Source organism: Cimex lectularius, unplaced genomic scaffold (genome assembly GCF_000648675.2).
Source record: "Cimex lectularius strain Harlan isolate CLEC.00 unplaced genomic scaffold, Clec_2.1 scaffold100, whole genome shotgun sequence".
In the NCBI taxonomy this organism is placed as follows: domain Eukaryota; kingdom Metazoa; phylum Arthropoda; class Insecta; order Hemiptera; family Cimicidae; genus Cimex; species Cimex lectularius.
In genome coordinates this window covers 733,285-749,159 of record NW_019392663.1, presented here as the reverse complement: position 1 = coordinate 749,159, position 15,875 = coordinate 733,285, and the positions used below count along the sequence as shown (strand labels likewise).

The following is a 15,875-nucleotide window of genomic DNA, read 5'->3' as shown; positions in this document are numbered from 1 at the left end:
GACCAAGCCCTTTACGGCTCTCTTATCTCATCCAGGCATTTTATCGCTAATCTTGTTCAAATAATATACTAATAAACTTTATAGCGGATCAAGGTGTGTTATTTAATGGTTTTATCTATTAGTTTCACTTGGATATTTCTATAGCTTTTGGGGCAACGCTTAGTATCTTTTTTTCTCCTACGTTTATCTACACCCCGTTAACCAGTTTAGAGTATAAGCGGATGAACGGTGTAAAGATAAACCTGGGAGAAAAAGATATAAAGTGTTGCACTAAAAGGTACAGGAATATCAACGTGAAACTAATAGATAAAACCATTAAATAACACTCCTTGATCCGCTATAAAATAAAAATGTTAAACGAGAGATAATCTAACCGTTGAAATATCTAAGCATTCTAAGCACCACTTACAATATATATGACACTTCATGGCTAAGATTCGCATACTTATGAATGGTACTTCAGGATGCTGTCCGCTCCTTCTCTTCAGCTTTTTTTACAAGATTTTCTGGAAATTATAAATTAAATAAAATAGTATTTAAACAATTTGTGGTTGTCTTTAATAGACAGAAAATATACCTACTGTGTCAATAAATCATTAAAAAAAATAACCTAGAGAAAATAATTTAAAAAAACCTTATTGTTCAGTATAGTAATAATTTTGAAAATAATTTAAACAAATAGCCTTAATGTGTATAGTAATGATAGGTTTACAAAGTATTATTGCTTCTATTCTAAAGGAAACAATTATCCGATAAGATGAAGGTATTTTTATTTTTAAAAATAAGCACCGAATTTGCCAATTCAAAGTACAAATAATCGTCCTAAAATAAATAATAACGGTACTACGTACTTGTTTCCGTGTCTATAATCGAACATAAAGTTCTTGCGCAATGTGCACATCTCGAGGAATAAATAGCCTGATACAAAATCCGCATATATTTCCGTTCAAAATGTTCGCTGAAGTGTATTTATGAATTACATAAAAATATTTAAGCAGATTGTCGGCTATTCGGCAAATCCAATAAGAACCATTTTGTAAAATGGAGGTATTTTTGATCGGATAGATCGAACATTTGTAGGTCTAAAGCTCGAACAAATAATTTATCGACAAGGCAACAGCTCTCATATTGAAAAGAAACTCAAACAGTCGTGAACAAAAGTTATCAATCAAAGATCTACAAAACTTAAGACTCTTCTCAAACTCTCGTCGTTTATTCGCCGTAATGCAGCCTAAAACCGTTAATATTACAAAACTGTGATGCCTGAATTCTCCTCTGATCGAATAGCTATGCACAGTTAATTGATTTGTAAACCTAGAGACAAAATAGTAGGTCCGATTTGTCTAAACTTGTCAACGGTCGATAAAAATTTAAAGGAAACTTCAGACAGTTATAAATATAAGTTGAAAACTACAGAACATTGTGTAAATTCGTATTTCTCAATTTTTAATTATTATTATTGACTTTTTTTAATACGGAGCGGTCACCGACGCCCCACACTTCTCAAACTTCATCACCTTGTGAATAAATACATTACGTCTTTACACGAACTTACGATAAACGGTCTTCTTGTTCTTGCAGCGTTCGTTATATTTACGAAACATTATCTTCGCCTCTGATCAAAGACAGGAAGGTAAAATAAATTAGGTATGACCTATTATTAACTCAAATTGCAGTTAATATTTAACATTTTGTATGTTGGATGCTGGTTTTCCACTTCTAGGAAGGTTTTCTTCACTTCTATTCGCTGATATTTACCATTTTTAAAATTACATTCTTTTCGACAAATTTTATCAAAGTTATCACCAATTTGGGCCAAAGTGCTGGAATTATAAACAGTTCCAAACACAATAACTTCTTTACAAAGGAGCACTATATAAACTCCTGCTCAAAATTAACGCACCACCTTAATTTTTAAACAGAAATTCTTTTTAGAGAAATCCAGCTAAATCTCTTCATGTTTATTCTCTTTTTTATGCTTCACAATCCCACAAAAGTAAACAAGAATTGTTTACAATCGTGTTAATCCGCTTTGAAATGGATTTGGTAAGATACACAAGAGTTTCCTCCTGGTTTATTCCTCAGTTTCACTGCATCTGCTTAACAGACACCATTTCTTTTGGAAGTTTAAACTTTAATTTAGAACTTATGGCGCCCATAAGACATTTGAGTGAGCGTGAAGCCGTCAGAGCGATGACTCNAAATTTGTGTTTGAACTTAAATGAAAATTTTTGACCTTTTCAGTCTTTTTTATGGAATATTTTTTAATAAAGTTTACCGTCCTTTTCTGCTTTTCATTTTCATTTGTAATGTTTTATTATTAATAACCTACAATACTAAAAATAAAAATAACGTTCAAAAAACACCTGAGAAAAACATATGGTGAAATATTGAAGTGGTGCGTTAATTTTGAGCAGGAGTATATTTGGGAAGACTTATTTAAATGTCCAATTTCAAAGAATCCTCGCTCGCTTTTACTTTTGGCATTTGTTTATATTATTAAACTATTGAGAGAAGAAAATTTTATGGTTTAAAAAATTTTGAAGCGTTACCTTTATATGTAAATATTCAGTAAGCAGATGAATAAAATCAAAAACCCATTCCCTAATTTCTTCATAAAATAAGTGTGGTCTTTTATTTAATTTTGGTTTTTCAAGGATTCCTTCCTGAACTTTTCCCTATTTGATATTTAGTTTTGAATTGTTCAAACTGGTAGGGAAGATTTTTTTTCTGGACAATCTTACTTATTTTTTCTATATTGTAGTAAACAGTAGAATTCTTTTAAATGAAAGAATATAATTATAATTTTAAAAGAATATTTATACTGTTTTCATATAAAGGGATCCTCGTTGGGATTTTAGTTAACTTTGCTTATAATCATTTCTTAAAGTCTGGGAGCAGTTTAACGGGTTTTCAGATGAAATATTTTATCGTTTGAGTTGTCGGAGGATGAGTCGGCGGACGTACGTGAGAAGTGCCTGTCCCCAGAGGATTCTTTTTTTTTATTTTTGTCGTTTTCGTCGTTATTAATTATTGACTTTTGGGGCTTACCTCCAGCCTAGTAAGAAAAAGAAGAAAATGCGTGTTTATCCAAAAAGTGGAGACGCGGGTTTTATTTTAGCGGAGCAGGCGGCGCGGTGGGCCCCTCGAGAAGCGGAACGTAGAAACCGTCGGAGTGCGGACTAGGAAGGAGCGCGGAGCGGAGCCGAGAAGAGCCGAGAGGCGCCCCCCACCCCGCCCCCGCTGACCATCCACCCCCCTACTACGCCCTTCACAGCTGACGACCAAAACATTGCAAAACCAATTCAAAGGAAGAAAAACAAGAGGATTTCACGGGTTGGAACCTACTCGGGACAAGTTTGCCTCTTCGAAAAATCCGTTTCAAGCCGGGATTCTCCCTTTAAGAGGACTGTCATCTTGTTTTGGCTAGAGCAAATCGATTGGCGGGGCTGGGAAGTGGACGGAGGACGGACTTCATTCCCTTCGGGCCAGTCATCGGTCAAATACGGATTTCAGATCAAAAGTGGCAAACCGAGAATGGAGCGCGATTCGGAAATTACGTATCGAGGGGAAAACCTTTTGACGGGATCTTATTCTTGCTGGACGTCCGCCGAATCTGGAAGATAGAATAAGAACGCGTACTCACCTCCATATTAGCCAGGGATCTGGTTCGTCCGTGGTGACGGTAATCGGGCTGTTGTTTTCCAATAAAAGTTGTGTCTTTTCAACTGGGATTTGAAGTGTCGAGGCGCGGGCGTTCGATCCGTGGAGACGGCTGGCGAAGGTGACGGAAAGCTGGCGAGGGACGGGCGCAGGTTTGTGCGCAACCCCCACCACGCGACGCCCCGCTACGGGCCTACGGCTACAAAGGCCAACAGGCGGCCAGAGAAGACGCTTCACAATTCTCATCAGTCGCCAGATGCCACTCGCCGTCACAGGACTCTGAAGTTGGGCGACAGTTCACATTTAACGCAACGCGCACCTTCTTCTGTTGCCAATACTCTAAATTCAAATCATCATAATTGGACAAAACTGTCGTTTCGAACGAAGTGAGGCCCGGGAACAAAATATAGCTCACCATTATGTATCCATTACAGTTCGTGGTCCGATTGACCAATTAACATTTTTCAATTAATTAATTATCTCGACCAATACCTTTCATAAACATTAATTAATTGAAAAATTATTATGTATATATATTATTCCTATTTTACCTATACATTTAAGAGTTTTGTTTTTTTATTAACTGTCCTATTGTTTAATTATAAACTATTCTAACGCAAATAATTCTCTTTACTAAAAAAGTGGTCGCTTAAATTATTGTTGGATGATAACTGATATATTATTTACTGTAAGTGGAAGTTATAAAATATTGTATTACCTGTTAATAAAAATACCAATAAGAACGTTCTTTACTAACACAGATCCGAAAGTAAAGCTGCTCTCCTACTGCAAAGAACATAAACGCGTTTGTTTTGTTGTTTTATAGAACTTGACTCCTAAATCTAAACCTCGAAATTAATGTGGGATTTTTCTGTCAACATACGGTGCAGAAATTTAACTAAGAAGAAAAGGTATATACAAGTGAGACGAGCGATACAGGTACACAAAGTATTAAGAGAAGTGTGAAGAAATTCAAATGCTCTCCTGAATCTCTAGTAAGTTCAGAAAGCGTAAGAAATATAATGGATGAAAATACAGAAGGTCGTACAATGTCATCTAGAGAATTGATAATCCTAATGAGTGAAATTACAAGTTCTAAGGTAAATACTGACTGGGTAAAACAGGAGAAAATGTAGGGGAATAGAATCTTCAAAAAGATATGGATCCTCTAAAAATAGACTCGAATGAGAAAAACTGAAGTTTAGAATTAGTGGAAAATTAGAAACAAGCTAATTTCTAAGTGCCTGGGAGTCTAGAAGGAAGAAGGGGACTTATTCTTCTTTCTATTAGACTCTCTTGGATGATGGGTATCAAATTGCCTGGGGGAGGTGCAGAAGGCTCAGTGAAAAAACTGGTTTAACCCCCAAAATGACCTTATGACTGTACTTCTGCGTCCTTAGACCAATGTTGACATATGGGTTGGTGGTGTGGTGGACCAAGACTGCAGGCCAAAGCAATCAGGCTATCAAGCTTATTAGCTTAGCTATGGCACCCAAAGGCAAGCTTGTCTCGGTGTCACTGTAGCCATGAGCTCAATGCCAACTGCAGTCCTGGAAATGAAAGAAGAAAAGAACACCGCTAAAGGCAAACTCCTACTTGTACACTGATGGCTCCAAAACCAACAAGGCACAAGGGCTGGAATCTTTAGGATGAATCCAAAGGCTAAACTGACAGTAATCCTATGTAAATATGGTACAGTTTTCCAGTCTGAAAACAGCAAATGAACACTGCGCCAGGGAAATTAAAAGGCTAGGAATACATTCCTGGAAGATAACCATCATCTCTGTCAATCAGGCAACACTAAAGACCCTAGCCTCATGTAAGAAGACAACGAGCGTTTGGAGCTGCATGGAAACCCCGATGCAATTCATGCGATGCTAATGACCTGGCCCTAGCATAGGTCCCTGGGCCTCGGGGCAAAGAGGCAACAAAAAGGTTGTTTCTTAAAATGGATCCTTAATGAGTCCAAAACCTGGTGAAAACTGTACCACAGGTATGAAACTGCAAAGAGATCCTTACAAAGGAATTACTGGAAAGCAACCACAACTGAACCAGGATTCTGGTTGGACTCCTGACAGAGCAATTCCACTTAAGAAAGCACTTGCACTGGATAGAAGCACAGACAGAGGAAACACTGTGCAGATACTGTCAGGAAGAAGAGACCGCAGAATGCATTTTATGTTTCTGTGAAGGTCTATGTAGGTGCAGATTCTTGCAACTAGGACAGGAAAAATCACAAGCAAGATCCTACACTAAGGAGCTGCTGACAAGATAATGGAAGTTGATTAACAACTGAACTTGGCCATTGAGGTGGTAAAAGCATAGAGGAGATCAGATCTAGTCATGTCGAGGTGCAGGAGGCCTCGTGGCCCCCTCTGTTATCCTATATCCCTATCCACAGATAAAAATCAAGTCTGGTATTTTTTGAGAATCAAAAGTATGCACTTCCTAACTGAATCTTTGTATATTCCATCAGTGTTGGTTCTTTTTGCTATTATCCTAATACTCATGGCAGGAGTTGGTGAATTGATTAATTTGATAATTTCTTCATCTTCAAGGTTAGTTTCATTGTTTCTTACAACACCCATTTTATAAATGAAAAAGGACAAAACATATTGTGAATGTTAATATATTTTTTGATATGAAAATATTTGCAGAGGTATGCCTTTTAATTTCTATTTTAATTCTTTGCGACTGGAGGCCTTCATATTTATAATGTCTTTAGAAAATGTGGAAACTAGAATAAATCGTTTTTTTCCAATTGCATAGTGTGGTTTTCACTGGTACTCTGCTCTGAACTCTACAAAAGCATGAGAGGGACTGAGTTTCATTTTTACGTCTATTAAGTGTTAATGAAGTTATTAATTTACAAAGAGACGACCGGATTTGTACGTCAAGGATTTTGGACCAAACTTTTTTTGTTGGTTCTACACAAATATCAGACACGTATCCGCCACTTCTTGTCAATAGGCCCTGGTTTCACCAAAATTTTTTTTGAAAGTTGAAATTTTCTGTTTTTTAATATGTTTATTTCATAGTTCTACTTTCTCGAACCAGCTATGTGAATCATTTTATAGCAATAAAATAAATATAGTAAAAGCTACTAAAGTTTATCAATAGCCAAAACATTTCTAAAAAGCAAATATTTTACATGCAAATTAGGTCTTTTTTTGTGAAATTAACACGAAATTTCATTTTAGCACCTCTACAGATCCTTAAATATAAATTTTTGTTTGAATTTAAATTGTGATTTTTTTTTACTTTTTTCTAATTTTTGAAGTCATCCAAATATCAGATTGACACACCAACCTAATTGTCCTCTTGACACAAAACTTATTAAACTGCTGTGTGCATTTTATCAAATAGATGTCAAACCATTCTTACGGTTTGAACTAATTCTAATAAATTCACACATTCGAAAAAATAGAACAGCTTCTCTTTACTTCAAAATAGTCAGAATAATTATGATTATGATCCAATATGTATTCAATAATTTGAAATACAATAATAATAACAGTTCTGTTGAAGTAATTTGTCGATTAAACAATATTGTCAATTAATGGCTGGCTTTTCTTACTACATAATAATAATTACCAATAATGTATGCAATTATTGAATATAAATTAATGCAATGAGACAAATACCCTTGCAAGATTTACCTTAAACAATAAAAAAATTATTTATACACAACCTGACTTTATCTCTCTTTACTATCAACTTTAACTGTTGGATATTGTAGAAGTATCATCGTTTTATACCATCTGTAACCCCAAAATAAACAATTTAAGCCCTCAGCACACAGACAAGGCAGACGAATCCAGTTATGACAAAATTATTCAAATGTTTATTTGCAGAATAAAATTAATCCAAAACAATTAGTTGTCTTAGTTTTCAAAAGGAGACCACAATTTTGGATGAACCTATGAAAGTATATCAACATTTTATATCTCTCTTAGCAAACTAAACATTTTCGTATATGCATATATTTACAAATAATTATAGACAGTAATTTTTTCTCAACATTTTTTATAAGTACTAAATATAAATTAAGATCACATTTTTGCACGATAGAACTGATTTTTTTTGTTTTGTAAAAATTGTTGCATTGGTTAGAATAAATAAACAATACACATTGTTTACAACTTAAAGTAATGCAGTAAAAGGATAAAATTATTTTATCATTACCCTATAAATTTAAGAGACAAAAATGAACTAATATTTTAAAATAAATGAATTTTGGTATTTCTGATAATAATTGTATTGTTGTAACTGTACAATTATCATAATAAATAAATTTATATAAAATAAATTATTAACAACAAAATAAATAAATCACAAGTTTGAGTCTAACATCATCTTCATATACGAATAATTGCATATATGATAAAAATTCACAATCATTATACTTCACTTGTTCTCATGCTTTTTTGTACATGTACATTTTTAAACATAAAATCATTTAATTAGCAATAAACAAGAGGGTTGCAACGTACAAATGGTCTTTATACTTCACTATGCAGTTACATATATTGTCGAAATTAATTTAACACTGGCCCGGTTCACATCACTAAACAGTTATTTCTATAACTAAGTATTATTGTTTTTTCTCTCTCTCTCTCTCTCTCTTCTTCCCCCTTCCCTCAATTACTTTACAGCTAGTTGCTATGTTAACTTCTGGTCAGGATGATCAATCACTATGTATGGGCTTGCTCATTCAATTATCAAAATGGGATCATACAATCACATACTACAAAACCAGGTATAATTAAAATTGAACAAGATCCCTTTTTTCATTAATGCAATGCTCATACTGTTCTATTTCTTTTGCAGAGAACAAAGACAGATATGAAAAGATATAATGCTAGTATAAATGTGACACTGAGAAAGGCAAAATAAAATATTGTTTTCTTCTTTTTTGGCTGTTTATTTAATTTTATTTGAGATTTGTGTTTCATTGAACTTGGATGGTGGGTTGGTGAACTCATGTTGAACTTCACTTTTTTTTTTTTTAATTGTTACTATTATTACTGGGAGTTTGGTACAGCAGAGATTAGGGATGCTAGGGTTTTTAGAAAAAAAAATGTATGTTGGGTTCGAACTTTGGGCTGCTGATTTCTGTGGTGACTGATGCGGTCACAAACACCTCCACCGCCAAATTGAAAAATTGGTAGAGGAGGCCTTCCCAACCAAATGAGAAATAAAAAGTTTAAACAAAAGCGCTGCAAAGTTCAATAAAGCACAAAGCCCAAGCAAAATAAAATATTAATGCGATTTATTGATATATTCCCCAAATAATTGACTTGCTGTAAATAATATTTTAATTCTTAGTAAAAAGTAAAGTTATCATGGATTTGATTTCATTCAATGCTGTTTGGTATTTAATTTTAATAGTAACAATGGTAATACTACATTCAAAAATAAAATAAAATATGAATTATGAAAATTTCATTATTTATTTGTGTTGTATCTATATTTATTCATATAGTGTGTCACACTATTTACGCAGTCGGGAGTTACACATCCAATTAACTGTATATACACACTAGTGATGCATGAAACACTTACAACGACACAATATCAAAATATCTGAAAACCTAAAACAAATGGTAAAATTTGCTAATACTTGGAATACATCGAATTTGTAAAAGTTTGAGAAGCTGTGGTATATTTCCTTTCATCCTTCAAAACAAAATACTTTCTCTTTTGTTTAAAGAATTAAAGCTCATTTTCAAAAGCCTAAAAATATGACTACTCGCCTAAATAACTTAACACGTCTAATATCTACAGGATCTTTAATGTAAAAAGGGAATTATGGAATGAAAAACTAAATTAAGAAGGATCACTGAGAGTTATGGTTCAATGGGTGTTCCAAGTGACGCATAATCGTCGTCTGGGTACTGTCCATCTGGTCTAAACTGTTATGTTTCAAGTCTGTTCTCTCGGCAGTCTCCAATTGCCTGTCATGGAGGACCAAGTGGCCTTTTTGATTACTAATGTTCATTTGATGCTGCTGTTGTTGCCGGGCCTGCTCGTTCATTTCTATATGTCTCATCATCTGATTGGTGTCCATCAAGCGGTGTTTGTTTAATTCAGTCCTGTCAACAGGGAGTGTTTCCATTGAACGTTCATGGATGGATGCGTGGGGTTTCTGCAAGTGCTGTATCGGGTGATGTTGCTGTTGCTGTGTTTGTTGCTGCTGAGATTGTTGATGTTGTTGTTGTTGTTGTGGTTGAACAGAACCGGAAAGTTCTAACTGTTGCATTAAATTTGTCTGACTGTTTTCCAGCGAATTTTGATGCCTTTTTGTCAACTCACTTCTTTCGCTCGGCTCCATGTGTTGCCTCTCGTGAAGGACTAAATGATTTTTCTGTGAAAACGCCTTCCCACATTTTTCACATCTGTATGGTTTTAGTTTGCAAGCACCGTTCGGATACCGAAGCAGGTGCTGATTAAGGCCGTGTTTCTGTGTGAAACTCCTGTTACAGTCTGGGCATGAGTGAGACTTTTTTTGGAATAATTGTGTTTGTGTTCCAGCGGCTTGCTTTAACGAAGCTGCCAAACTACAAATATCCGAAAGAAAACTATGGTCGCCTATGTGCAATCTAACATGAAGAGCCAGCCCTTCTGCACTGGAAAAAGCTTCACCACATTCCCTAAAAGAAAAAGATAAGCAATAAATAATATTTATTTTTCAATGTTTTATAAAATAATTTCTATGTTAATGTTCTTAAAAAAAATAAGCTAGTATAATTTATTGTTCAGCCGTAGTACAACAATAGAATTAAGTAACAAAATAGCCCTTTAGAATATTGTAAAATAAGTTCAATTATAACAAATAAAGACAATAAAAATAATCTCACTTGCAAACTTTTGAAAGGTTTGTGTTTTGATCTAAGTTGTGAGAGTGAGGGTTTGGTGTGAGACCGCATGTCCTGACATGAAGAAGTAAAGTCCTTTTTTGAAGGAACTCCTTCCCGCATGTCGGACAGGCATCAGGGCACCTTCCATGCTGCCTCTCGTGTTCAACAAGTTGAAACTTTCTCAAGAAGCCAGCCCCACAGTCACTGCAGATGTACGGCTGGAGGCCTCCGTGGAAACGAGAATGCATCACCAAATGCTCTTCGCGCGTAAATGTCTCTCCACAAACCTGCAATAACGTTTATCGTATCTAAACATAACAAACACTGACGTGATCAATAATAAATAAATTTGAATATTTTGTATTCTTTCAGCAACAGTGATCAATAACAAATAAATTTGAGTATTTTGTATTCTTTCAGCAACATGATTTATATTTTAATTAAACAATTAGCACGGATACCCTAATGAAAATCGATTGAGAAAAAATTGTATATAAATTCATTCTAAGTTTAACATTTACTTCCTAACATTCTTCTAACATGCGATTCCAGCACCATTGTTCAAAAGAATTAATTACAAATATTATATATACAGTAGCATAACCAAATAAGTACCTGACATGAAAATGGCCTCTCTCCCGAGTGAAATTTCAGATGGGTACTTAAGTGCCTTTTCTGGGCAAAGGTCTGTCCACATTCACGACACTCAAATGGCCTATCTCTTGTATGCATTTTTTCATGGCTGACCTGAGAGTACATAACTGTCTTAATCAATTTAAGAAATGAGATAAGTAGGACTTACAAGATGATGTTTAAGCGTAAACGATTTGTTGCACTCATTGCATTTGTATGGCCTTTCTGCACTGTGGAGGAGGAGGTGAGTACTTAGGCAGTGTTTAAGAGCGAACGTCTTCCCGCATTCAGGACATACGTGCGGTCTTTCTCCCGTGTGCACTCTTATGTGCGTAGCGAGGTGATGCTTTAAAAGGAATGTTTTTCCGCACTCTTCACAGGTGTGTGGTCTTTGTTTCAGGACGACGGGTTTCTGTTGGACCTGCATTTCCACATTTGTCGTCTGAGATGCGACGTTCGTCTGGCTGCTGCCACCTGCCAGCTGCTTGCGCTGGAAATACTCAGACTCGTTCGGTAGCACAGGGATGTGAGGGGCGAGAAAATGCCTCGGTTCATCATTCATAAAAAACATACTACGGAACATGAGGTTGTTGTTCATGTTGAAAGAGGTATCATCGGTCTTAGGAGGAGCGTTCAGCTCAGGCTTTATACGTTGAGCACCAATCCTTCCTGGTGTTACAGCCACTGGGTTTGACTTGGCATCATTGTTTTTAAGGTAACAAGAATTGATCGTCTCTTCATTTGAATCCAAGGAAATCCTTTCAGATAGATGGTCCGAGACGGCTTTTATTGAATCCAAAACCCGCTCTGTGTTACATCTAAAAAGAAACAACAAGGATCATACAGGAAAATATTAATTTACCATGATAATATAGTTATTAACTGTATAAATAATAACTATCACCTCCCAAACTTTTTCCAAGTACACAGCAACATAATTAGACCAAAATTTGAAATATTCATAAAAGCAAATTCTTTTTCTTTTCAGAGTCAACAGGTTTAACAAGATTATCTGGCATTAAAGATTTAGGAATCTGGCATGATACTAAATTAAGATTCGATCTTCACATAGAAAACACATGCAAAAGGGCATTCAACTACTAGGATTCCTTTATAGATCCTCCCATGACTTCACAGAAACCACTCCTCTTATCTGTCTTTACACTTCCAACCCATTCTAGAGTATGCTAGTTTTGTTTGGTCTCCACATACTAATATCAACAACATTAGAAAAATTACGAGCGAAATTAGTCTCCTTCTGCAACTAAGTAAGTTCTTTTAACTTAAATGCTCTCCATGCAAGAAGAAATATATCCGACATAAAATTTATCAACTGAAAAAATTATAAGAACTCAATATGAATGGAAAGTTAATTGCTATTATTAAAGCTATCTATGATAAAGCAAAAATGCTTCTGAACATAGATGGTGCTCACTCTAAATGGTTCGTTATAGCAGAGGGAGTAAGGCAAGGAGAAGTTTTGAGTCCTTTCTTGTTTTCATGCTCCCTAGCCAATATCATCAAATATTTTATAAACAATAGAACTTATGGCCTTGACACTGGCAATGAAAAATATTTGTTTATGCTCCTATATGCAGATGAGTTGATTCTGGTGCATTCATGGCATGAGACACAAAATAAACTACATTTTCACAATACTGTGAATTAAATGGCCTTACTGTCAATATCGAAAAGACAAATATCGACAAGACAAAAGTATTAACCTATCATAATGGAAGACAAAAGAGGCTCAAAAACCTTAATTTTAATAATTCTGGCATAGAATATGTCCAAACTTATGTTTATCTAGGGGGTTTCTTTTGCTGTGTCTGAGAACTTCCTGCGATCATTTTATTTCAAGAGCAAATTTAGCATCTGCAAATGTAAGACGAATACTTATTGCCTCCCTATCTGATCCCTCGGCTACCATAATAAGGTTTTTTGAGGTGCTAATAAAATTGGTAGTTGCATGTGCGCTGGAATTTAGGCATTGCCTTATTTAGATAATTTGGTTGTAATCCTTACAAAATATGTTAAAAATTTACTTTTCTGGCTGTACTATACTCCGAATTACATTGTGAGCCTAGAATCAGGCTTAAGGAGCATCAAATTGTCAATACAGTTTTGATTGCAATCCCGAAATCGAGAGGATATGTCTACAAATATTGATCACTGTAGGACATAATCATTCCATCTCCTACAACTAGGTATTCTTCCTCAACCAGATTAAGTCTGCAATTGACGAACAGATGAATTCGAACGCTGAAGTCGGCATTCGTCATCTGCGTCCAAGTATTGTGACCATCTTTGGTCATGGGACATCTATCTAGGACTCAATTCCAACTATAACCCTCAATTCAAGACGTGGAGCAAGTTTGGGGGTCCCCTATTTGCGTTTGAGAGGTTGAGGGTCATTGGTCAGTGTAGGGTCGCTATCAGCAAGATATATGAATATACAAACAAAATACACTCGGCTGGCTATTGACTCTGAATTCCCTTGTCTGAGATGTGAGATGGGAGAATGTAAGTCTCTTGGACACTATGTTAATTTGCCCAACATACAAAAAAAAAAAATCAGGCTCTAATACCTCCTGCTAAATATTCCTTTGTTTAAAATAATGTATATACCTCTCAAAATAAATTAGAAGTCGATAATTTATTTATATTTTTATCCAGTTTACTAAAACTAAGGAATTTTATTATTTTGGAGAAAAATCTAAGTTCTTTTACTTTTAGTTCATTGTACGTTAAATTTATTTTCATTTTTCTTTGCTTCTTTTATTATTATTTGGATTGTTCTTTTTTTCTCTTTTTTATTGTTTTGTAATTTTTTGCTTCTCATATAATATTGTATACATGTAATATAAAAGACAGGCAGTATGTAATGTGCAGAATAAATAAAAATATTTATCCAAGGACTTTGTAATAACTCCCCAGAATTGCTATTATACCTCAAATTTCACGTCCCATCTGTCCACACCCGCAGTAAAATAGTATTCTAACATCAATTTTCCTGTACCGACTACATTTTTTGCTCTCCTGTGCAAGATGATGGATCTGGTCAATATTCTACAGATATTAGTCTGCTATATCTAAAGCTAGATTGAAGAGGATTTTGAGAGGAACTTGTACAACAACAATCAGTACATCTGGTGTATGTATACCAGATATGCTGGCTGATTGTTGTGTATATATAATTATTTAACCTTATTTACAACTGTTTTTATTTACTAGGCAAATCCCAAATATTATTTTTGTATTTAAATAATCTAAATTATACTGTATGTTATTATTTTTGCGTGTTTCTTAGTTACCTGTTGTTTCATAATTTGTTTAAGTCGTGAGGAGTGGTCAAGAATGAGATTAGTTTAGAAAAACACCTTTTTCATTTTTTTGTCTGACGTTTCGACCTTTATTCGGATCATCTTCAGTGCCTGGGTAAATTACAAAACATATGTTGATGGAAAACGTATGAAATACTTGGTTCAAAATTTATATTTACATCTTCAATTGTATTTTTTACAATCGACGTATGTTTTGTAATTTACCCAGGCCCTGAAGATGACCCGAATAAAGGTCGAAACTTAAGCAAAAAATAATAAATGGAAAAGGTGTTTTTCTAAACTACCTCATTCTTGACCGCTCCTCACGACTTCAACAAGTTATTATTTTTATTATTGTCAATGCTTAATATTTCAATGTATTTCATGTTTTAAATATTTTTTGTCTTTCTTGCAATTACTGTAAAAAATGGACTATTGTCCGTAAATAAATAAACAGGTTTGACAGTACTTAAATGTAGGTTGAACTTAGTACTGTCGTGGCTTTTAGGACAGTGTGCTGTCCGCTGTTGTTTTAACCGAAAGAAAAAAAAGAAAAACAGAAGAGAAAAACAATTGACAACGGGCCGGAATTAGCGTTCTTACACCTGGTCCAAAGGCTTTAAGCTTAGAGTTGGGAACTTCATGGGCGGCCGAGTCAATTATTGTACCTTAACATGTGTTTAATATGTCCTTCGTGACTCGATGTGAAAAACGGATCTCGATTTCCCTTCTGTAAAGTCTCGAAGGCTCAATCCGCTCCCAGCAAAATTCCGGCTTATCATCAGTTCGGGATATGAATTCGTGACACTTGTTTACAACTTATCGACTACCTTCGCCATTGTACTTTGCATTCCCAGTTACCAGCTTGCAGTCTTGCCAGCGACCCTGCTATACAGGCGATTTCAATTTAAATTATCTCACTTATTGATAGAAAACTACAATCCACTCTTTGTCAAATCTCAAAAGGCTTATTTATAAAATTTATAAAAATATAAAATGTTTTAAATTTTCTATCGGCATGACGACCTCGGAGGGGCGCCATAAAAACATCTCGCTTCAAAAATGGTGATAATACGCCATCCCCTGTCTTTAACTATCTACGAGAGCCTATTTCAATTTTTTGGCTGTCTGCTGTCTGTACTGGATTGGCAGATCCGCGTAAAAATGGTTGGGTAACTCTCAGCTGAAGTTTGATATAAATGGAAAAAATTGGAAAAGTATCATAAATTTCTGGAAGCTTACGTCCTGTTATATTTTTTCTTTGTAGTACAATTATGTACTACAAATGCTTTCAATATTCTATCACTTTATATTACAATAGTGTTGCTAAAAAAAAGCGAAAAGTTAAAGGAATTTTTGGCGGGTAAAAATGTGCATGTCCTCGACGAGGATGACG

General features: G+C 34.9%; 2 protein-coding genes across 3 annotated transcripts in view; both read right to left on the bottom strand.

Annotated features, from left to right (window-relative positions):
* LOC106663673 (protein yippee-like 2) overlaps positions 1-3,805 on the bottom strand; it is a 110,904-nt gene extending 107,099 nt beyond the window's left edge. Inside the window, exon 1 of one of the 2 annotated variants that reach the window (XM_014388682.2) lies at positions 3,647-3,805. The gene's annotated coding sequence lies outside the window, so the exon portion shown is untranslated. Of the gene's footprint in view, positions 1-3,051; positions 3,187-3,646 lie in introns of those variants that run through there. The other variant, XM_014388684.2, reaches the window with a different exon arrangement.
* Positions 3,806-8,276: 4,471 nt separating this feature from the next.
* Positions 8,277-15,366, bottom strand: LOC106663709 (zinc finger protein 600-like). Its single transcript, XM_014388761.2, has 5 exons — positions 15,148-15,366; positions 11,326-11,974; positions 11,139-11,270; positions 10,524-10,810; positions 8,277-10,316 (listed from the first exon to the last, which is right to left on the bottom strand). The coding sequence occupies exons 1-5, from the start codon at positions 15,153-15,155 to the stop codon at positions 9,503-9,505; spliced, it is 1,890 nt and encodes a 629-aa protein (XP_014244247.1). The 5' UTR covers positions 15,156-15,366; the 3' UTR covers positions 8,277-9,502.
* Positions 15,367-15,875: the final 509 nt, after the last annotated feature.